Source organism: Meleagris gallopavo, chromosome 30, assembly GCF_905368555.1.
Source record: "Meleagris gallopavo chromosome 30, MGAL_WU_HG_1.1, whole genome shotgun sequence".
Taxonomy (NCBI): domain Eukaryota; kingdom Metazoa; phylum Chordata; class Aves; order Galliformes; family Phasianidae; genus Meleagris; species Meleagris gallopavo.
Window position 1 is genome coordinate 3,724,384 of NC_139433.1, and position 22,904 is coordinate 3,747,287.

Below are 22,904 nucleotides of genomic sequence, written 5' to 3' on the forward strand. Positions count from 1 at the left end.
TTCATAGCTAGACTAGAAACACTTTTGGTAACCAGAACCCTGAATAGCTGGTTAATTAAAAGAGAGCTTCTACCCTGAGTTCCTAGAGTGCTTAGTGATTGTGATGATCCCACACTACACCCTGGGGCAGAATGGAGTTTTCTCTAACTCATTTTTGCCTCTCTCCACAGGCAATCATCAACAGCACTATCACCCCCAACATGACCTTCACAAAGACATCCCAGAAATTTGGACAGTGGGCAGATAGCCGAGCCAACACAGTATATGGATTGGGCTTTGCTTCAGAGCAGCACCTCTCCCAGGTAATATGGCAGATGCTGGTAGAGACTTGATCCCAGTAAGACAAATATCCCTGAAACCCAGAAGGAGAGATCAGACTCAGGAGGAAAAAAATCATTGGGGTCCTGATGTAGTGCTGTTCCCAGTGTGCTAAAACCTAATTCAAGATGCAAAGATATGAGGAAATGGTTTAAAGTAATCCTTGTAGAGTGTCTTGATTGTTACAAAATGAATTTGGACTTAGGGCTCTGTGAGTATTTAGTGCTCTCACAGTTCTGAGTGCTGGAATCATGGGCAGGTAGGGGCTATTTCCTCACTTTTATTATTAATTGAAGTAGAAAGCACATAAAATGAAATAACAAAGGGGGGAGTAACCCAGACATTGATTCTAATTTGTTCTACGTTTCAGTTTAGCAGCAGAGTGACTTTTCTGCTCCCTTCTAGTTCGCAGAGAAGTTCCAGGAGGTGAAAGAAGCAGCACGTTTGGCAAGGGAGAAGTCCCAGGATAAAACAGAACTGACCAATCCTGCCCTGAGTATCACATCTCACCAGGTAATGCTTGGGAATGGGCATGGATAAAGCTTACTGCAGAGCAGTGGCTGCTAGGGAAAGTGGTCACCGTGCTGATCTCCTCTAGTAACTTTTGCTTCTGTTTTTTCTGCCCAAAGGCTTTCTTGATAGACACTGAGGTTGGAGGTTCTCTTTCTGATGACACCTGTGACCCTGTGGTCACTCTGCTGAAGTACATGAAGTGGATAAAATGATTTCTGCTTAAGTGGAGTTCTTGGAAGGTTTACATTCCTCCCTCTTTGCCAGTTACACGTTTGTCTTGATAAAACCATGCTGGAGGAGGTCTTGGGTTTTCTGTTAGTGGTGGTGGTAGTGGTTTTTGGCTTTATTTTCTTTAGTTATTGGCTGTCTGTGGACTCAGTGTGACAGTAATAGGCAAGCAACATGGAAGAATGCACACTGCCTGGTTGAAGAAGATAGGAGAAAAGACACATGGCATTTCCAGCCATTTTTGTTCCCTTGCTGGGGCTGCAGGGGAGTTCCTCTCTCAAGTGTCTCTGGTAGCTGATGGTGCCAGTCTCAAAAAGACTAAGTGATTTCTTAGCACTGGTGACTGGGTATTTCTTCCATTTCTGCACTACTTCCACTGTAGAAGAGAAGGAGCTGTGCTATCCATGCAGAAATCACTGCATACCTTCCACCTTGGGGAAATCTTCACTAAGAGATGCAAGCACGACAACCAGTCATTCAATTTCATTTTTCCCCAGACCAGAAAGCTTAAGCCCATCACTTATCATTCTCACATTTGTCACACTTGCAATTGCTGCCTGTCCCTGTATAACTAAATCAATTCCAGCAGCAGGAGCGTGGAGAGGAGAGGGTAAGCTGTGGAGATGTCTACCCATCTTTTTCTCGTGTTGCAGCAGTTTAGCATGGATGGCGAAGTTGCCCTCCCAAGTAGTGCTCTCCAGAGGTGGCTATGTATTTCACTGAGCTCTTGGCAGAAGGAGATGAGCTGTAGGATGGAGGATGCTGCGTTTCTGGGTTGAATACAGATGGAATGGCAGCAGGAGGAGGAGGGAGTGTGAACAGTACCTTGGCCTGCAGGGAAAAGAGGGGGAGGTAGAGGCAGTGGCTCTCAGGAGACTGGAAATGTCATGTGGAATGGAAAAATGGGCAAAACCCACCTAGGTTTTGGCTCCCACTATCTTAGTCCCATCTTAATATGTGGCACATGAGTAAGAGAGTTGAATAGAGCATTCGTAGCAGAACCAAGACAGATTCATGGTCAGCTGCAACTATGAGAGCTTCCCTGGCTGGGAGGCGAGCTGAGAGTGGAGAAACGCTCTGCTATTCTGTTTATATCAGGCTGAGTGCAACAGATGTCACAATAGGATGTGTCCATTTCCCATGCACAGCTATGGCAGAAGGGATGAGGTGATCAGAAGGTGATTTGGCACACGTCTTGGAAGTGGCCTTAAGGCTCAGTTCATTCTTCGTACCTGACTCAGCAGTGCTAAAATGGCCTCAGTGTAAGCCCATGCCCTTCCCATTCAGCATGCCTCATCTCACCATGGGAGAGCTCACACATAGGTATGCACGACCCCTGCCTGCAGCCATCTGGCAGCCAGCACACAGCACATGCAGCATTTGCTGCCGTGTGGGCATGCAGACCTTGTCCTGCTTCCCCCAGCCTGTACATACATCATCTCCTACTACTGGTTTTCAGTCTCTGCGTTAATGCAGCTTCAAACATGAGCTTCATCCTTCAATAATTGATTGCTTTTCTGTTTGCAAGTGAGCAAAGAGCAGGTCTGTCTCCTGAAATTAAATCAGGGTTCTCTGATTTTCTGCATTTGCACGAGCTAATTTAGGCTTCAGACTTAAGAGGAAATCCCAGGACAGCAGTTCTCTCCCATCTCTAGTACCTTTTAGGTCAATCCCCATCTTGTTTTAGCATCTCCATCACAGAGTAACTGTGGGTACTGCGAATAGCAAAACACTGTGGAGCATCTTCAACTGTTATCAGTTTCAGCTGAACTCACAGGAGCTAACAGACCTGAACAAAAACTTCTGCACCTTGCCTGCCTCGGTTTCTCCACCTATGAAAAGAGCTTTGTGGGGCAAGATGAGGCAGGGTTGTATTTTGCAGGTCTTGCTTCTTGATTGCCCTCTGGAAGGCTTCTTGAAGCTGGTGTTCAATACATCTTGTGGCCCAGTCTGGCTCTATATTTAGATGTCAGATGACTCTGAAGACAGGTGGCTGTCCTTATCACAGACTTTTAAGGGCTACCTATCAACTCCAGTGGGCTCACCAGCCACCTGGTCTCTCACAGCCCTCAACCAAGAATCCCAAAGTCTCATTACTCACAGAGTCTTTTTATAGCTCAGTTTGCCATGTCTGTGCCAAGTTTCTTCCCTGCTATGAGAGGAGGTCATGAAGACAGGGTCTTCTGGAGAGACTGAAAGATATAAAGTCTGCTTTGGATTTTGCATGTTCATCGCTACTCTGCTGTCAGTTTCCTTCAGACTGGGAGGATGAATCCATCTCTTCTAGCTCTGATTTGCACAGGAACAGGGAGGTAGTAGAGACAAGGGTATACTTTAGGAGTATGAGTCTTTTCTTCTGCACCTTTGAAAAGTGAGTGACAGTAGCAGAGTTTCCCTCCCTTGAGCCCCACAATTCCAATGGGACATGATGTCTTAATTCAGTGTACTGAAACAAGTTGCAACTGAACCCAGGTGGCATAGCTAGGTTTGTGTTCAGAGTGTATTAAGTCTTTGCACTGCTCTGAGAACCAGCGAGAAAGTCCTGTTAAGAATTCATTAAAGCCTGAAACAGCCAGCTTGAGCAACTTGGCACGTTGGGCACAGCCATGAGACTCAAATTACAGGCTGTAACATCACTGGCATTTGTCGAGGGAAAACTGAGGGCCAGAGAATTCAGTACCTCAAGTCAGGAGGGAGGAAGAGCTGGTGTGGGCACGCTGTGAGCCCACCTGTTCAGGGTGTCTGTGCACTGGGATCACTGCCCCAACATAGCATGGAGGCAGGGAAAAGGAAGACGTGAGAGCAGAGCAGCTGCTGGAAGAGCTGAGCAGGACAGACACCAGCTTCCCTGTCCAAGAGAAAGCCCTGTGTCTGTATGGTTTCTGAAGTCATAGTTACACCACGATTGATTCTGCTGAGCTATACATGAGGGTCTTTGCCGTGACTTGTCATGAAAATATTGTGCACAGCACTATAGGAGCTGAAATTGAAAGCTAGGGTCTCTCACACAAACACGGGAAATGAGAGCCAGCCCTGTGAACCCAGGTTGTGAATGAGTTTGCAGGAATCCTGTGGCCACAGCGTTTTTCTTCACTGCCATGTGATAACCACCTCTTCCTCATCCCTCAGGTACTTCCCAGCCCCATCATCAGCTCTAATGGACCAGGAGAAGATAAACTATTCAGAAGCCAAAGTGCTGATGTTGAGATAAGCACAGAGAAGGAGCGTCTGAAGAAGATGCTTTCAGAAGGGTGAGGCTGCTATGAGTTCCTGGCTTCTAAATTCTCTGTTCTGGCAGGATTTGGAGCATCTTCTGTTCTCCTGGTGCTCATAGAGCTCCTAAATAACCATGTGATCTCAGCTTAAACTGATGAAATCTGATGGGGGTCAAAATGCTGACCTCATAATACTTATTTAGTTAGCCAAAGAATGCTCTAAGATTGCTGTTGCCCGAACCCTCCACTGTAACAATTTCCTTTCTCCCCTGGTGAAAGTTTTTTTTCAGTTCAGGGGTGAAGTCTGTTATTCATGCAGGATGGGAAGGAGAATGCTTTGAGTCTGGTTCACAGCAGTTATCTACAAATCAGTAGTTTGTGATACCAGAGGATGTTCACACTTTTCCAGCTGGCCTAAGGCTGCATTTGTGTTAATTCCCCTGAGGATTCCAGCAAAGTCCCTGCTGCTTCTGGTCTTTGTTCAAAAGACTCTGGGCTGGATTCTACCCTGCGGCTCCTGCTGAGCTCCCAGCTGAACGCTTAGAATATTTTTAAATTAAAAGGCAAGTGTCCTTTGCTGCCTTCTCCCGAGTTGGGTGGTAGGGTTTTACTCAAAGCAAACTCAGATCCAACAGGGATTTAAAAATGGATTCACAATCCTACATTGCCAACCCCCCTGACCATTAATCTCACTGTGTGGTTTCTGCAGTTTCAAGAAAACACACATGACCTCAAAGTTGAATATTATCAGAGGATAAAGGAAAGAGAAGCGGATTCAAGGATTGAAGGATACATTTAAATTTGAGAAGTGAGACGAAAACCAAATAAAAAGCTGAGCAGGGTAGAGAGCTGCCCAGCATTTCCAGGAGCACGATTTCATTGCACATTTGCAATATGGGGGAACAAAACCTTTATAATAAAACTCTCACGCTGTCCTGCATGCTTCCCTATTCTTTTACACAGCTCAGTGAGTGAGGTCCAGTGGGAAGCTGAATTCTTTAGCCTTCAGGACAACAACAGCAAACTCGTGGCTGCTCTCCATGAAGCCAATGCCAATGTGGACCAGTGGAAGAAGCAGCTGGCTGCGTATCAAGAGGAGACGGAAACACTGCGGCAGCGGGTGAGCACAGGAGGGCCCTTGTAGAACAGGTCAGAGGAAACCCCGTTCCAGAGCCAGATGGTGCCCTTGACCCTGTTCTCCCATCAGTTTTCATGGGTGTCAAATTCAGGATGCTGTGTGAGTCTGGCAGGGAAGATGTGTCAAGGAATAAGGTCACGCAACTAGGGACCTCTCACAAGAGCTCCTTTATTCTGCAGAGCAAGCTGGGAGTGTGCTGAGTCCCTGTAGATAAAGGGAGGAAACCAGAACACTAAGTTAGAATACTGGCTTCCCTTCATATTCTCCAAGGTAGTTCCTAGCTGCCAGCACTGCTGAGTAAGGCCTGTTTTCCTCCAGAGCTGGGCATCAGGACAGCCTTTTGGCTGCTGGCAGGAAGGATGAACATTGCTCTATCTGCTATAATTAGCTGGAATCTAAGCTGTAACATCATGAAATGGGGGTTGCACAGTACAAACAAGCACTTGTTCAGTTGGAATAATAGGATCTTTTGACCTACGGAATGTCAGAGAGGTCGCAGATCAACTGAGGAGGCCTGTGTGCATCTGGGCAGGGGAGTGACAGTCACACGGTTGGGTTTCTTGGAAGGGAGGAACTGCAATGTATTCAAGAAAGCATGTTAGGACAGTTGGAATTCCACTGGGAAAGGACTCTGGAGCCCTGGAGAAGGAAGCATAAAGGCATTTCACTTCTAGATTGTGCATTCAAAAGACAGCAGGGCTTTATAGCAATTAACAGCTGTTCCCACTTGATGGCTGTTGTGTGGCCAGTAAACAGCCATCCCTCAGGATTCACTGCCTTTTCCTAATTCTCAGCAGAGAAGTCAGACAGAAAAAGAGTTGTACAGAGCAAATTTTCTCTTCTGCAACAGGAGCCTGCCTTAAGTATAACTGAGATCTTGGCTGTGCCTACACGTATGTGCATTTTTCAGGGCTGGTGGCATGAGCTTCCATTTCCTTGCCATCGCTCTGTGAATTCTCAGCTGTTTGGTGGCTGTTCTCATAGCCAGGAGACAGGAGTTAGGCTTTCATGAGTGAGGGGCAGCCAGCGGGGACTTTGTAGAATCACAGAATAAACAAACTCATTGAAACATCCAGACAGTTGTCTCTAAACCAGGACGTTTTGGGACCAGAGCTGGTTGATTCTGGCTGTAACTGTGTAAGCCTCGCTGCTCATGGCCACGGTTACATGAATCTTAGTGCAGGCTGCCCTTGTTTGTGGGAAAGTATTTGGATTCAAGTGTGTCCATGTGAGAGTACTCAGTGCTGGAGCTGCACTTGCAAAGCTCAGCACAGGCCCTTTGAGAGCTCAGGCCTCATCAGCAGCTGCTGCAGACTTTCTGACTGGCCTTTAAAAATGAATCCTTTTCATGAATAATTTAAGCCACTGGGCTGAATTTTTTGGGAATGGGAAGCACACTTGGACAAACCCTTCCTGCTGGCTCTGCTCTGACTAAACTGCAGTGACTCCCTTGCCCGTAGCAGTATCAATCTGGGGATGTAAATGGTGCTGGATCTGGCCACTGCTGTGAAGCATGGGCTCGTGTGCTTGATGTCAGCCAGTCAGAATTTGCTGTAAGTGCAAGACTGCAGGAGAAAGCAGAGACAGAGACTCTAAAAGGGATTTTGCTGCAGTGTGTGTTTCTCTATGATCTACGCAGAGCAGAAGGAGGGAAATTTTTTTCCCAACAGCCACAGGAGATGAGCTGTTACCCTGTTGCAAGCTCAGTTGTGTTTGCAAGAGTTCCAGAACATGACAGAAAATGCCTATTAGTAATAAGATGTAGGGACATTCCTGTGTCTCTAAGTATATCTCCTTTTCTTCTGTGTAGGTAGCAGAACTGGAGTCACAGGGGGCTCATGACTCCTCCAGTGAGAACAACAAGGAAGAGCTGAGCCAAACCCTGGAAGAACTGGAACTGCTGATCAAGGCTAAAGATGAGGTAATATCCCCATGAAGCAGAGGAAATCTGAATTCTGCTGAATCCGGGCGGCCTGTCAATCACCAACACCCTGTCTGCCATTCATAGCTTCTCTGAGATCAGATACTTCATGCTGTTGAACACAATGCTATGTAAGCCAGGAGCCTTCATAAGCCAGCACAGGACAGGGGCTTATAGAGAGGCAATAGGTACAATGAAATGGAAATTTGAAAAAGAGCATTAAGGAAGCCAAACTTTTGAGCTGTGTATGGTTATATGATCTTTGGAGCAAGGGAAGGAGCTTTTGTTGAGATCTGTGGTGGGAACTGGCCCTACTGGGACAAAGGTGGATCTGGTGTGATGCTCTTCCCCCTTGTGTTTTAGGAGATTCAGATGCTGAAAAGCCAAAAATGCAGCCGATGGGAAGCAGAGGGCGAGCGTGAAGAGACACTACAGAAGCTCCAGGTAATGATGGCAGATCTGGGACACCTCTGCACTTGGAGGAGAGACACCACTTCTCCTTTGAGCTTAAGAGTAAATGTCTTAGTGCTGCCAAACTTAATGCTGCCTCTGGATGATGGGGACTGGTCCATGTCTATGTCTGTCTTCCTCCACCCAATTTGTGTCCCTCAGAGGTGCCAGACAGGATGCCATCAGCGGGCAGTGACAAACCCAACCTGCACTTGCTCTCCTCTACCTCTTGCTGTAGACCTCGCATGGGACACAAGTGGGATGGTGGTATCCTGTGACCTGTCCATCTCTCTGAAGTCTTGCTCAGCCTGCTGGATGGCCAGCAATGGCTGAGGGAAAAGAGTTATGGCTCAATCTGGCTGGCAAGAGGGATGCAAGCTGCTCTGCACCTCAGGGCAGGGACACAGATGGAAGCACGATATGTGCAGTCTCTGGGGACACTGCCTGCATTTGCTTATCTGAGTTACTGAAGAAGGAGGGGATCTGTCACAAGGCTCAGCCCTGTATCCAGGCAGTGCTTTTCATGCCAGGATAGTATTTCTAAACATCAAATGCCATCAGTCTTGAAGATCAGTTTGTGAGAAATCCACATTAATAGCACCAGTTCAAACTGCATGCAGATGACTGGGTCTGGGGACACATGTTCATGTGCATTTGCATGCTGGCATGCTGTGGCTTCGTGTAGGGAGGGCCCCTGTGAGAGAGCTGATGCAAACCTGCAATGTCTGGGTGTGGGCAGCTTTGTGCTGGGGTGCTGATGGAACTGTTTGGTGGAGATAAGTGTGGTGATCTGTGAGCAGCACGTATCAATGCTGGGGCAGCCACCTCACTGCAGTTGTGTCCTTTGGCAGGAGCTGGAGGCACGCAACGCAGAGCTGGAGCGCCGCCTTCACCTGGCCGAGCAGACGCTGGCGGAGACCCTGTCTGAGAGGGAGAAGATCCAGAATGAGGTCACCAAGGTGGCAGAGATAATGGACGTGAAGATTTTTGAGCTCAGTGAGATCCGGCAAGGACTAGCTAAGCTGGTGGAGAGCAACTGAGCAGCAGCATGCTCAAAGGAGACACCTCCGGAGGAGGGGAGCCTGAGCTGGGACTGGTTGCTAACAGCAATTTTGATCACAGAACAGCCTTGAGGTCTGTTAGGGCAGGATATGCCAACATACCAGCAGCTGCCTGGACAGTGTGGTGACCAGCTGCAGCCATTTACTGCCCACTGAACAACGAGCTGGAGAGCAGAGAGGGGCCTGAGCTCCTGTATCCTCCACAGGAAGCATCTACAAGTCACAGCCAGGCCTCTCTGGACCCTGTCGTGGCTGCGGCGCAGTCCAGAGACAGCAGCTGTCCCTCTGCTGCCTTCCCAGCCTCCCTGCTGCCACACTGTGTCTCCATTTTTACAGTTTTCTAGGGGAAGGGGCTGAGCAGCCTTTGCATTTTTTTCAGTAGTTTTTTAGGGAACCACTTGCCTTTTGCAAAATAAGCTGCTTATTTCCCAACTTAGGGAGGGAAAAGAGGTATCAGCACTTTGAGGACATCACTAGCTCCTTTTCCAGCCCTAACTACATCGTGTCTTTCTAACAGGATGCAACAACACTGGTTGCTGTCAGGAGCTTACAGAGCAAGCAGAGTCCCCAGTGCAGAGCAGGGTGCTTGTCTGCCCAAGTGCTGTTCAGTTCCAGCCTCTAGAGGAAAAAGAACTGCAGAAAAAGCTCTTATTAGTTTAACGCAGTGGGATTTAATGAATTCTTAAAACTTCTTTAAGCTGAGAGCTAAGGCCTGGTTGGGAAAGGGGCATTTGAGAAATGGGACGTGCCCGAGGGGACGGCCAACCAACTGCTAGATTGGCATCTCTCCTGGCCTCTGAGGGCTGTAGTTAATTGAAATTAAATGGAGCAAATCACTGTTGCTCTTGTTTGGTTTTTTTTTACTCTCTCTCTTATGGGGAAACAGTCCACAGAGATGTCCTGCTCTGTGTCAGATGAGCAGTGTTCCTTTTGAAGGGTACAGGTCCCAGCTTGCCATGCTTAGCCAGATTCAATGAGAACAGGAGGCATTTGGAGCATGCTGGGACCAGTGCCCTGGAGGGCCTGTGGGAAGTCTGTGGGTTACTGTAGATGTTGTCTAGTTGTAAGAATCGAGCAAGGCCTGAGGGAGACGCTGCAGAAACCTGGAAAGTCATGTCTCCCTCATGGTGCCCTTTGAGTCCCCGTAGTTACTTAGGAGCATGCATAGCCCTGTGCTGAATGACAAAGCATTGTCTGTGTAGAAGTAGATAGTAACCTTACAGGAGTGCTGATTTGGATTTTGTGGTTGTTTTTTGCCCTCTTTGCTGCTACAGATTAGGCAAAGACAGCAGTAATCCTGGGAATGTTTCCCAGGTCTGCAGAAACTGTAATTACTTAGCAAGCGCCGGCTGCCATGTAATGCCTTCTCTGCATCCAGACAATCCTGGGCAGACCAGCATCAAGGCAGTGCAGTGCAGTTCCTCAGGGCCTCCCTCTCCTTTCACTCACCTGGTGACCAAGAGAGGAACCCACATCTTCTGCACGCTGCCTGCAAGTCGGGACAGGACTAGGTCTGGCACCTTGGGAATCTGCTGGAGTGGAGAATTGCTGGTGACTCTGTGCTGGATTGTGTCTAGGCAAAGCCCATCCCTTGCACAGGGATGATGAGGAAACACTGAAATTTCCAGACCTGTGTAGCCAGGGAGGGGCTGTTCTGTTTGGAGGTTTTCAGGTTAGTTTTCTTGTTTTTTTTTTTCCCTTTTTTTTTTTTTTTAATTATTATTCTGTTGTTTTTGTTGCTATTAGTTTCTATTTTATTTTGTTTTGCATGAAGTGTTCTCACAACTGTATAGGGGTGGAGCTATTGTAATAATATTTGTTTCAGGGTATTTAAGAAGGGAAGAAAGTAAGCTGGCTGGCAAAGTTCTCTGGGGACTTGTGTACACAACCCATGCCAGTGTTCACATTTTATTCCAACAGGAGCAGCCTTCTTTGAAATAGAGATCAGCTCCAAGAAAGGTGTGTTTTGTCTGCATCTGTTACTGTAATACGGGGTGATGGAGGTGGGGCTTGGAGCATGAAAGAAAAAGTAAGCAAAAGTTTACATTCTGGTTGTCTCTGCTCTCTCACACTTCTTTTCCATGGCTGCGACCCACAAGGTAGAGCTGGATACAGATTCTTGAATTTGGCCAGTGACCATTTCATAGTTCTGCCCGTGCTCTGCATCTGAGCCCATGGCTGTGTTGTACTGCTCATTGATCAGGGCTGACCTGGCCAGCCTGCCACACCTGGGTGAGTCAGCTCTGCTGAGGGAGAGGACCAAGAGAGTCAAGCTGCTGCATGACTGAGTGGGAGAGAGGCAGATGCAAGCTGCAGCATGGTGCTTCAGAGAGTACCTGCTGTCTGCTGCTTTCCCCCAGGACCTGCCCTGACCAGGGTCAGGCAGCAGTGCAGGGTAAGAACTGGCTCTTATGTTATTAAGTCTCTTCTAGTCCTACATGTATTGTATGCCCTTAAGCTGAAGCCTGCCATACTCAGTGCTGTCTGCCTCTTGAAACTTGGAGCTGCCCAGCTGCCAGCTCCATGGTAGGATGCAGGACGTGCATCCCTGCACACGGCATACCTTGAGGCCAGCAGTACTTTGCATGCATTTGCTGTGCCCTGCTTTTTCTTGTAGTCACACTCACTGCGCTTCCTTGCACTTCCATTGTCAAGAACCAGGAACAGAGGTCATTTTACTTTAGACACTTCCCCACGGGTACTAGATGCAATTCTCTTCCTTGCCAGAATGATCTGAATAGTGGCTTTTTTATGAGATCTGTCCTGTGCTCAGCATTTGTTAAAAGTCTTTTACTGAGGCATTGCAGGGCAGGGTGATGGATGGTTCTGGGAGGCACTTTCCTTTGCAGTCTTCCCTCTTCTAAACTAATGAAAACCCATTCATCACCATCTATTTCCACAAATGCCCTAAATCTGCAGTTAGCGATGAGGCAGATCTACTGGAGATAAAATAGCAGCAAAGCACTAATTCCATCTGCCCCATTCTATGAGCCTTTAAAAGGAATCCCATAGTGTTCCAGAACAACAGCCCTCTAACACATCCTCACCATGCCCTTTCCAGCCCTCACCCGTTCCCTGTTTATGCTTCTCTTGCTTCAAAAGAAGAGAATCTTGTGTTACAAAAGCCAGTTTTGAATGGCAAGACTGCAGTTTGTTTGCTTCTGTCTCACAATAACAATTACTGTCAGGAACTAAATAACAGTTGCTTCCTTGCTGGAGGAAAAATGCTACTGATTGCAGGTACCTTGAGAGACCTAATTCTTTTAGCAAATGAGGTTCTTAATTATTTATAGAAAACCTAGGCAGAACATTAATAAAGAGAAGATGGGGAAAATGGTTCACGTGAGATGAAGATGCAGACGAACAATGTTGCAGCCATGCTCTCCTGGCACGAGGCTCTGAGGAGCAGTAGCAATGAGTCTGATCTGCTCTGAACGTGGACCTGAGACAAGGCCCTTGTGGCCAGCTCTGCAAGAGGAAATGAAGCCAATAATAGAGCCTCAGAAAAAGGACGTCTAATGCAAACTCCATCTGACAGATGCTAATAGAGGCCTCCCAGGCTGAACAGGAATGCAAGTCCAGTGCAGGCGTACAGCAGGCCTGGCAGTCAGGATGCCAGACCACCACTCTCTGCAAACTCCCTTGTCTTTCCAGGCTTTCATTTCTCCTCTATAAAGTAATCAACCTTCCCACAGGGCTGTTGGACCTCAATTACTGGCATCTATAAGGTGCCTGAAAAGCCAAGGGAAGGAAAGGCCAGCACAGGGTGGGCTGGTTAATACCTTAAGTCTGTGAGTGATTATGAAGGAGGTAAAATCTTTCCAAAATAATGCCATAGAGCCCCCTTGATAATGTGTGATGGGCTTTAGGTAATCTCATAGCAAAGCTGCTTAACATACTGACTTCCATACCTGTATTTTTGTGAGAGCACACTGAAGCAAATTCTTGCTGGAGGGGAAGCAGCTAGGCACTTTGTCTTAAATTGCCGAAGGATCGGACTTGGGGGAATTGGTGATTAAATAGCACCAAAATAGGTGACCCAACCCCTTTGAGCTCCCTGTATCTGGGCTGGGATACAGAAATCAGATGGTCTGTTACTTGGAGGGGAGGTTATTTTTAGTTCAGAGATTGTCTGTTAACACTTGACAGCACAGACAAGCATCCTCTGTGAATGTGTAGCCCCCCACCCCCGCCCAGCCACATGCAGGCACTGGAAGACAATTTCTGTGTGCACCAGAGAAGGCAATTAAATGTGTGTTTTGGAAGATGTCCACGAGCACATAATAAAGCCCCAAACTCTAGTGAGCTTCACAGTCTCCTTTCCCAGAGTAATTTATAATTATTGTCGTTATTAGATTGTGGTGTGTAAAGGCAGTCTCTGCTCCAAGGGAAAAGAACATGAGCTACAGCACTAATCATCTCTGCACAAGGTCCTACCTCCTCCATCAGCTTCCCACCACCCTACCAAGAAAGCAGCAGCTGGAATCATTTTGGAAATGAGACACTTACAGTAAGAACAACACTCCAGACAATAGATGTGTCAGCTCTAGCAACAGGTAATCTAAAGGAGCAACATTTTCACATTTCAGTCACTTCACAGCTGATTCAGTGTTCACAGCTTCTCAGTTCCCCAGCTAAGCACAAGCCTGGGGAGTGAGAATCAAAGAAACCAAATTCAATTTCCTCAGATGCTGCTGTCAACTTCAATGTAGGGAGTTGCCAGGTGGAAGGGAATGGGAGGCTGGTATCAGGTTTGTCCCCGGGGTGTGGAGCGAATGGCTCTGCAGCACTGACTGTTCCTAGAGCCACTTTTATTATAGGTCGCTGGGATTTGCATGGGCTGCCACAAATGTGAATTCTCATCCCTTTCTTAAGTACCCCACCTTGCAGATTTTTTTTTTTTTTTTTTTGTAACACCTGTGTGCCCCAGGGAGATCAGAGCAGTCCCTCTGCCTCACTACTCTCTTCATGCCGCTACAGGCTTATTTTTCCCAAGTGCTGGTAAAACAGCAAATGAGAGAGGATGCTGTCTTAGGCTCTGCCTTATGTTTCCACCGGTAGCAAGCTAGCAGGGTTTCAAATCCTGTCATACAACAGACAGAAAAAGGCACATGTGAGAAAAGTTAATTTTCCTGTAGCTTTACTGGTTGGAGATCCTAAAGTCCTGACCTTGTTATGGGCAGATGAAAACACTGTTTGAGTCTACAAGCTGTTGGCATTAATGCCACCTCTCATGTGGTCTATTATGTCTAAAAGTGGTACAGCTTATGATGTTTGGGCTAGGGAGTGCAAGAGTGACACTGGGAAGTTCAGTATCCTACAACAGGAATCTATGCTTACCCTCAGTAGTAAGGTAGGTAGTAAGGGAGGATTTGGAATTTCAGTGAAGAAACTGCAAAGGTCTGTCTAGCAGAAGAGCCCTAGAATGGAGAGGATGCCAAAACTGTGATGGAGTGTTGCAGGGATACAGGATCAGACCTGCCCAGCAAGTAATGGGAAAATGCCAAGGCTTGCTGCACTGACCCAGGATAATCCTTCTAGCAGCACCAGGCAGCTGGGGCTGGCCTGCTGCATGAGCCAGGCTCGGGTACAGGGCAGCCCTATTCCCTCACTGTCTCCATGTTTTCTTAAACTAAATCTTTAATATCCAGCTACCCAGCCAGGAGGCCTTGTGCTGTGTTTCCTCTGAACAAGAACCAGAGCCAGCAGCGTGTCCAGAGCACAGAAACTGCCATCTACTGGCTAACCTGGCAGGGCTCCCCCGGGGGAGAAGGCTGTTTCTGGTAGGAAAGCTTGTTAAGCAGCTTTTTTTAAGGCTTTTAAAACAGCTGAGCTTGTGTTCACAAAGAACATCCAAAGGTAAAGCAGCAGCTGACAGCGTACGCTGACCCAGCGAGATGTCAGGACAGCTCAGAGAACCCACATGAAAGTAGAGCTGTATTAAATGCTCGTGGAGATGGTGCACCAAGTGCAGCCCCTACAAAGGCATGAGATGGTTCAGCCCAGTGTAAGGGCAGCAAATCCTGCCTGAAGGAGAATCAGTAGTGCTGGGCAGACCCTTGCAGCATCAGGCTAATGCTGCCTCTGGGTGGCATATATCTTCTCTCGGAAAATGGCAGGTTTCTGGCCAGAGGGAAGTGTGTTGGCTGGCAGCTGGAAATGGCTGCACCTGCAGCCAGCAGCAGCAAAGCTGAAACAAACTCCAGTGCAGCTCTGCTGTCTCAGCAAAGATAAATCTGAAGCCCAGCCCGAAGTCTCTTTAATTACAGTCTTTCCTTTGCCACAGAAGTCCAGAGCTTTCCTGCTCAATGCAGTATCTATATATGAAGGGAATGCCAGCTCCTGAAGGTGACTGCTGCATCCCTAAACCTGTCTCCACATCCACATTTCCTTGTTTGGCAGAACTGCCATGGCGGAGCATTGATCAAATACTGTACATCTCACTTTGGGAGGATCCCTGCATTGCTGTTTAAAGGAGATGGCATTTCCCACCTCCCTGCACAACTTGTGGGAAGCACTCCTCAAATATATCCTCCTCAATAAATATTCCAGGAACAGGGAAATACTTCCTAAACCACTCACAAAACAATCATTCTTGGCTACGGACCCATCAGCATATAGGCTGCACAGAACTGTCAGAACAAGGTAGGAGCTGGAGGTGTACGTGCTTTTTACACCTGGACAAGACAGGAGAAGAAGGCAGGATGGCATAGAGCAGGACTGTCCCACTGCACACACCTGGCACAGCCCACGCCCCAGTGCCACGTTCAGCAGCCATACATGATCTGGGTGAGAGAAGGCAGAATCTGAGATGCTGAATCGAAAAGGGTTTCCATAGCAACTCAGCCAGGGAAACCCTCCCAGAGTTGGGGAGCTTGTGCACTGCAGCTGTGCTGAGACACAGCCATTCCATGGCCGATTCTTGCACGGCACTTACAGGGAAGTGTAGCAAGTGCCTGCTTGGGGGAACAGGAAGGGGATCTGTCTACAAAGGAGGGCAGATTTACAGCCAAGAAACAATCTAGCCTGTTAAGAGAAGCAGGTCATTATATTCTTGGGGGATCCCAAAGGCTTATGATGATGATTGGAAACCTCAGAACAAAATATCCTTGGAGGGCAGTAATGACAGCACATACAGGAACGTCACTATCACCCAATGTCCTTTAGCCAGATGTAAATTATACTCTGGGAATTTAAGGCTTCTTTCTACGTCCCAGTTGACATAGCAATCCCTTTTTCTACTTGGCCACTCCCAGGACTGACTATAGCAAGAACATCTAGGCAGCACTACAGAGAGCTCTTACTGCCAGCACATCTTACCTTCATAGAGAAGGCTGCTCAAGAAAGACAAGAGATATATTAAAAGGAATTTTGAATAAAGCTTTAAGACAAGAGCCTTGATCAAACTCCACATGTCACATTCTGCTGGAAGGAGATGAACAGAGAAACCCCCCACCAGGATGAAGCAAAGAGACTTCAGACAGGTTAAGAAGGGTTTGCAAGAGGAGGAGGGGAGCAACTGACACTCAAAAGCAGTATCAGCACCCCCTCCAGGAAGGCAAGAGCAGCCTGTCCCAGAGAGGATGTCTCTTTAATCTGCAGCTAATAGGCTTGCTCCACAAATTAGCATGCACGAGGCTGTAGAAGCATTTAGTATTCAGAAAGCATCAGTCTGATACAAACCTATTTGCTGCTGCTACTGCAGCAGCTGCCAGTAGTGACAGTGAGCTGTGATAGAAGACAGACTATTGAGTGCTTTTTCCTTCCTGGAGGGCACCCAAGGGGACAAAGCCAGTAATGCAGTTCAGGCATCTCCTAACTCGAGTACCACACCCGTCTCATCCCACACCAGCCACAAGGCAGACAGGTGGACGTGTACATCTCAAGTCTCTGTCAATGCTGTGCTCCTGCATGGTATGAATGCACCACGGGGCTCTGCTGTGCATGGCTGTGGGAGTTTTCTTGAAGGAAATACCAGATTTCCTCTGCGAGACATCACTCAAGGCAGGCAAAAGCACCCCAGGAGTCTGCGTGCTCCCAGAAAAGGAGCTGGGCTCAGATTGCACAAAGGGGCTGAGGACTTTAACACCTACAAGAAGCTCGGTACTCATCCAGCCTATTGAAATAAGACTGATTTTTATCTCCAAACCATTTATCCACAAAAGGTACTGCTCCTCTCCTGTAAGCTCCCACAACAACACTTGCATGCGTTGAAGAAGGTCAAATGTCCAGTCGCTTGTTGCAGAACTATTTATTTGGATGCTGACCAGAGAAATTATTTTTGTTAAGCCAGAGGGTAGAAATAACAGTTCTTCAGTCTCAAATTAGAGGAAGTTCTGAACATTAAAGAAGGCACTAAGGGTGAAACCTGAACAGAGCTTTGAACTGATCGTCTGCAGAAACAGGAGTCCCCAGAAGCCCAGGTCACTGAGCGAACTGCAACTCTGCTGTCCCCATGGATAAGCTGGCCTGGAGCTGAGGCAGACAATCAGAGGCAAGAGTGCCACTTAAACATATAAAGCAGAATTATTACGAGGCTTGCCCAGGACCAGCCACACAATACAACCTCTCCATGTGTTCCAGGAAATTTTCCTCTCAGAAAAACCTGGACCATGGTACAGACAGGCTGAGCTCATCCTGTCAATTTATTTTTAGTCTCTGGCTCAGAGGAGAATCCGTTTATATAAACAACTGTGAGTGGCAAGCACCAGCCCGTGAAAGGGAAATTAAACTGACTGAATGAAGGGGAAGAGAGAGAATCTTTATTTCCCTTTGTATCACCAAGAATTCTGGTCTGGCCTCTCCTTTACCAGAGGAAGGAAACATACTCTTGAGAAAGACATTCTTTCAGGAGATTGACTGAGCCTGTCAGGAAAGGCCCCACCCAGCAGCACTACACAGAGAGGAAAAGTAATGGGGACAGTTTATCAAAGTGTCCTTCTCCCCTCATCCACTTCCCCATACTCTCCAACAATGGTTTCAGGTCAAAGCGTCCACATAAAAACTCTTGGATCCCAGTATTCCCAAAGCAGCAGCAACATCAGGGCAGTCCGAGCCAACCAGCAGAGCTCCCACACTTCCTCCATCAGTGGGAGGCCAAGGACATTATTTCTCTTCCTTAGCATGCATTTTGTTCCGCCGCTCCATTTTCTCCATTTTCTTCTGTAGTTTCCTCTTCTTCTGCAGTTGCTTTTTTTCCTGCAGTGTCTGCTGGACCTTCTCACGGAATTTATTGTTTTTCTTCTTGATCTTGGCCAACTCTGCCTTCCTTTTTTCCTCCAGATCTGGATCCTGCAATGGCAAATGCCAGGACACTAGTGATATGCACAGGGACAGTGCCAGCTCCTTGCCTTTGCTGGATGCCCACTCTGCTTTCAAAGCCATGGCTGAGGGGGTTGCTGAAGTCAGACACTGTTCCAACATACTTTTCAGTATCAGTTGTCCTTTAAGATAAATTTCACCACCCCAAAGAGGAGGGGAGAGGCAGATGCATCACAGCAGTGAGGCAGGAACTGTCATTTCTTTTCCATGTCATGAGCATTATACCAGCTACTGATCAAAACTGTTTATATAGCAGCAACTCTCACCTTTCCTTCAAGGATCATTTGTTTCCGCTTATTTATTTCTTTCTTCTCGTCAAAATCCATGTACTCCAGTTCCTGTCAAAGAAAAAATACAGCAGAGCAATCAGTATCCAAGCACTGAGTTGACACAGAGAAAAGCAGTCCTGCTTCAGTCAGCAGAATCTCAGCAGCATGCGCACATTTGGTAGCTTGCAGTCCTTCCCCTAGCTACCAGCCTCCAGCCCCAACACTCATCAGCACTAAATGCTCAGAAATGTGCAGTAATAGAGCTAACTTAGGGAAGAAAACTCAAACAAAACCCCCACCACCATGGCAAATATTTAAGTGCTTCCACTGGAAAAAGGAACAAAAATTCTGAATTATGTGCTCAAAAGAAAACCTGCATATACAGAACCTGATATTAGTCAACAGCGAATCTCTTGGCTGCCTAAGATTTCCTGTCCTCTGAACAAAGGAGCTTCATGTTTGCACACTTACTATTTCACACTCCCTCCTTGTAACATTCACGTGGTTAAGAATGTCAAGCACCAATTTCTCTTCCACAGAAAACTCCTGCAGCTTCAGTTCTAAATCAGGATGAGACATTTACATACATGGTTGGTTATGAAATCCAGAGGCAGGTTCTCAACTAGCAAGTAATCTACATAGTTTCACTGACTATGAGTAGACTTGTTGTCATAAGTTATGATCGTTGTCACTTCTGCAGGCCCACAACAAAGGATTACATCCTCCCTTCTGCAATTCCCGTAGTAAAAGATGTTGCATTTATTGGGTCTATTTCCTTAAAAAAAGGATGAAATCTGTTCTTTTCATTCACCTCAGCATACAGTAGCCAGGAAGTAAGACAAAAGCTGTCTGCTTTAATAAAAAGGCTACAAAATATGTTCAACAGGCAGCTCCTCCTCCAGTAGAAACAGCAAGAACAAAACTGATGGAGGTCCAAGTGCTCCTATTCCTTTCTGATCTTTGGCTACACAGGAAAGGGAAACCATTTTTATGCTGCTGTTCTGAACCATACATCCCGGTTGATAAAATCCAGGCTGCAAGTATCACAGTCACAAAAACAATTCTGCACTTTAGTAGTATTAATGTTCCCCACTTACTGATCTCCTCCTCGATAGCGTGTACAAGATGGATGTCATACTGTGTCACCATTGTAATAGAGATTCCGTTCCGACCTGCATGATGAAAACACAGTGACACACGAATCCTGACAAGCAGAGGGAAAGGAAGCCTAATCCATGCCAAATTCCATCCATCTCCATGAGTCAACCTAGCACATTATGGTGACAGGATGCTCTAAAGGGTCTTTATTTGCTCTGAAAAAGCAGTTAAGTATTGGTGCAGATCAGACACAAGATAAGCTATCCTTGCAATCTTAAAGCACCATGCTGAGCCAGCAATCTGAGTAGACTTGGCATTGACTGAAGACTGTACTGCAGCTGCTGCAAAGGTTTCTCACATTCATTCAGGGCACAGTCCCAGCACTGAGATCCAGTTTTAGCCAGCTGCAGCACTGCTGCAAGGGGTGCAGTTTGCCCCACTCACCTGCACGGGCTGTCCGGCCAACCCGGTGAATGTAGATTTTTGGCAGGCCTGGAGTGTTGTGGTTGATGACAACTTGTACAGTAGGAATGTCCAAGCCTCTGCAATGCAGGGAGAGAGAACAGAAGCTGATAAACTTAATATATAAAATCTAAGTTCCTGATCTTTGCTTTGTCCAAGAGCCTAATATTCTCATAAACAGAGTGTTTATTAATAAGCTGAAGCTATTCTAGGACAAATTCTCATATCATGCAACTCTCCAACAATCACAGAAAGGGAGGACCTACCATACATGTCACCTGATATTCTCTCCTGGACCAAGAGAACAAACTAAGCTCTGTAGAAATCACTCTCCTGCTAGAATACACACACCTGAGGCAGTACAAGAAGACAGGATCATAACTACATTGCCTACAAACGGGCTCCAAAACACAGCTTAGAGATATTCTGTAATGGTAAACGAACAATCCTGTCCTACCTCCACAGGCAGAGTTTAAAGCTCTCTTGTTAAACTCACCCTAATCTCCACAGTAATTCTGATGCTTTAAAAGCAGGGTCAAGGCCTTTGGCAACAGAAACTGCAGTTTTCTCTTACCTGGCAGCAACATCTGTAGCAATAAGAATCTTAAAGATGCTGGATTTGAACTTTGCTAAAGCTGCAAATCGTTGCCGCTGGAAAAGAAGAATCCTGAATTAGGGACGTTGTGACCCACAGGAGCTGACCCAGATTGCTGTTTGGCTCAGGGATCCAGCTAGAAGCACCCACCTCCCACACTTGTCCCATCACTCACCTGTTTCATCATAGAATGCAGAGCTACAGAAGGAAAACTGAACTTTCTAAGCATCATATTCAAGATTTGACATTCCCTTAAAAGGAAAAAAAAAAATACAATTAAAAAAATCAAAATACACCAGGCAAACAGAAAGCTGACTGATCAAGACAGAGCTGGGATTCCTGGAAGCCCTCACACTAAAATTACCACAGTGTGCTTAGTTACTGAAGCACTGTGACAGAGCAGGGTACAGGACATCCACTCCTCACTTGCTCACCCCTGAGAGGGTGACTGGATTCCCATTGACTCAGGGGAATGTCACCAGGACACACCTCAGTCCCCAGCAATGTGAGCAACCTGAAGGAATGAACAGCACAGGAGAGCAGACTCTTCTCCACCACTTTCCAGTATTACCCATCAGCAAAAGGAAAGGTGGCTGCAGGGAAGTACAAGTAGCTTGACCTTCCAGCATGCTACATTTCCGAGTGGCCCTTCAGTCCCAGGCTGCTCAAAAAAAGGTGCTCTTCCACCAAATTGCAGTACAGACTGAGAAAGCAAACACCAGCACAGCTTAACAGCAGTACAGTAGGAATTTGGAATCTGAATTAGAATCTCAAAAGCACCTCTACAGCAAAAACCATCGCTAGGAAAAATTCCACTTACTTGCAGGTTTTGGTAAAAATAATAATAGACCAGTCTTCATGTTCATCCTGGAAGGTCTGGATTAAATGGACAAGGTATGCATCCTTAACTGCTTCGGGTACAAGCAAGTAACGCTGGTCCAGTTCATCCACTGTCCGCACCCTGTTGGGAAGGGACAGTAAAGCACTGAAATCCACAGCTTTGGCAAGAGAAAATGGAACACAAAAGATGTAAGATACAGTAAGGAGATAACAGAGAAAAAGCAGGATCCCACGTGTGGCAGAGCAGAGACGCACGTACTCGGATGCAGCCTCCCAGAAGAAAGGTCTGTTCATGGCCAGGCTCTTCAGCTCATTCAGCGTATCGGTCAGCGTGGCGCTGAACAGCAGCGTCTGCCTGCGTGCTGGAACAGCCTCCAGAATCACCTCCAGGTCTGCTGTGAAGTCAGCACAGCCCTGCTCCAACAACCGGTCAGCCTCATCCAAAACCTAGACACAGCCACAAATAAATGAGATCATCTGCAAGTGTTCTTACAAAATAAAAAGCCTTAAAAAGTGGGGAAGAATATTTAAAAAGAATGAAAAATCTGCCTACCAAGAATTTGAGCTTTTTAAGGCTGAAAGTGTTGGAACTGCGAAGATGATCCGCCAGCCTGCCAGGTGTCGCGATGACAACGTGGGGTTTGCGGGAGAGCTCCAGGGCCTGTGCCACCATGTCTGCAGTGAGAAACATGCAGCCGTGTTACAGGAAATTGAACCCTATAAGCACGCAGTGTGCGTGGCTGGAAAACATCTCTCTGGCTTCTACCAGCTTCAAAGAGGAAGGACATGGACACATCAGCATGGAGAAACAAGCTGGCCATTCTGCTCGTCCCCAGCCTGCCTGTGTTGGTGTCTCAGTACCACTCACCCAGGCCGCCCACCACCACGCAGTCCTTCAGGCCCAGCGGCTTCCCCAGCACACGGAACTGCTCGGCGATCTGGTAGGCCAGCTCCCTGCAGGGAGGGTAGGGCTAAGCGGGGGGAGCGGGGACACCGGACGTCAGGCAGGGGACTCCCGGGGCTGCTCCATACCTGGTGGGCGTTAGTACCAGGCAGAAAATGCCATAGGGATCTTCGGAGAGCACCTGCAATACCGGCAGCACGAAAGCTGCCGTCTTCCCGCTACCCGTCTTGGCGCAGCCGAGGCAGTCACGGCCTAAGTGGGAGCGGGGAGGGAAAGAGTGGAGAAGGTGAACGATGGGGGACGATGGGGGACGGCGGGACCGCACTCACCCTGCAGTATTGGCGGGATGCAGGAGGCCTGCACGGGCGTAGGCCGGCTCAGCCCCATCTGTCGCGCCTGCTCCACCAGCCATGGAGCCAATCCCAGCTCCCGGAACGCAGCCATGCTGCTGCTCACTCAACCACGGTGATTTCCGGCCGCTTTCGCGCTCTCATTGGCTGCCTCCTGCTGGCCCCACCTCGCCCGCCTTGCTCGGCAGCTGTTTCCGGCGCCGTGATGACGTCACATCCTC

General features: G+C 47.5%; 2 protein-coding genes across 4 annotated transcripts in view; one reads left to right on the top strand and one right to left on the bottom strand.

The window, feature by feature from the left end:
- HOMER3 (homer scaffold protein 3) overlaps positions 1-10,888 on the top strand; it is a 33,434-nt gene extending 22,546 nt beyond the window's left edge. For 2 of the 3 annotated variants that reach the window (XM_085211542.1, XM_085211540.1), the window contains 7 exons: positions 171-302; positions 724-831; positions 4,189-4,310; positions 5,238-5,394; positions 7,223-7,333; positions 7,697-7,777; positions 8,635-10,888. In XM_085211542.1, the coding sequence (XP_085067668.1) occupies positions 171-302; positions 724-831; positions 4,189-4,310; positions 5,238-5,394; positions 7,223-7,333; positions 7,697-7,777; positions 8,635-8,823 (900 nt within the window). In that variant the 3' untranslated portion in view covers positions 8,824-10,888. The remainder of the gene's footprint in view (positions 1-170; positions 303-723; positions 832-4,188; positions 4,311-5,237; positions 5,395-7,222; positions 7,334-7,696; positions 7,778-8,634) is intronic. The other variant, XM_085211541.1, reaches the window with a different exon arrangement.
- Positions 10,889-17,080: 6,192 nt separating this feature from the next.
- On the bottom strand, positions 17,081-22,826 carry DDX49 (DEAD-box helicase 49). Its single transcript, XM_010725042.4, has 13 exons — positions 22,663-22,826; positions 22,462-22,585; positions 22,298-22,383; positions 21,983-22,104; positions 21,689-21,876; positions 21,410-21,550; positions 20,765-20,840; positions 20,569-20,645; positions 19,977-20,074; positions 19,532-19,606; positions 18,906-18,994; positions 18,432-18,503; positions 17,081-18,135 (listed from the first exon to the last, which is right to left on the bottom strand). Exons 1-13 carry the CDS (start codon positions 22,775-22,777, stop codon positions 17,950-17,952), a joined length of 1,449 nt encoding a protein of 482 aa, XP_010723344.2. The 5' UTR covers positions 22,778-22,826; the 3' UTR covers positions 17,081-17,949.
- Between the last annotated feature and the right edge of the window lie 78 nt (positions 22,827-22,904).

What these genes read in the sequence shown, in the direction of transcription:
- DDX49 (XM_010725042.4), bottom strand. Translation starts at nt 22,777, where the DNA reads ATGGCTGCGTTCCGGGAGCTGGGATTGGCTCCATGGCTGGTGGAGCAG. An exon ending in CATCCCGCCAATACTGCAGG is followed by an intron (nt 22,586 to 22,662) that starts GTGAGTGCGGTC and finishes GCTCCCACTTAG; the next exon opens with GCCGTGACTGCCTCGGCTGC. An exon ending in CTGGTACTAACGCCCACCAG is followed by an intron (nt 22,384 to 22,461) that starts GTATGGAGCAGC and finishes CCCTCCCTGCAG; the next exon opens with GGAGCTGGCCTACCAGATCG.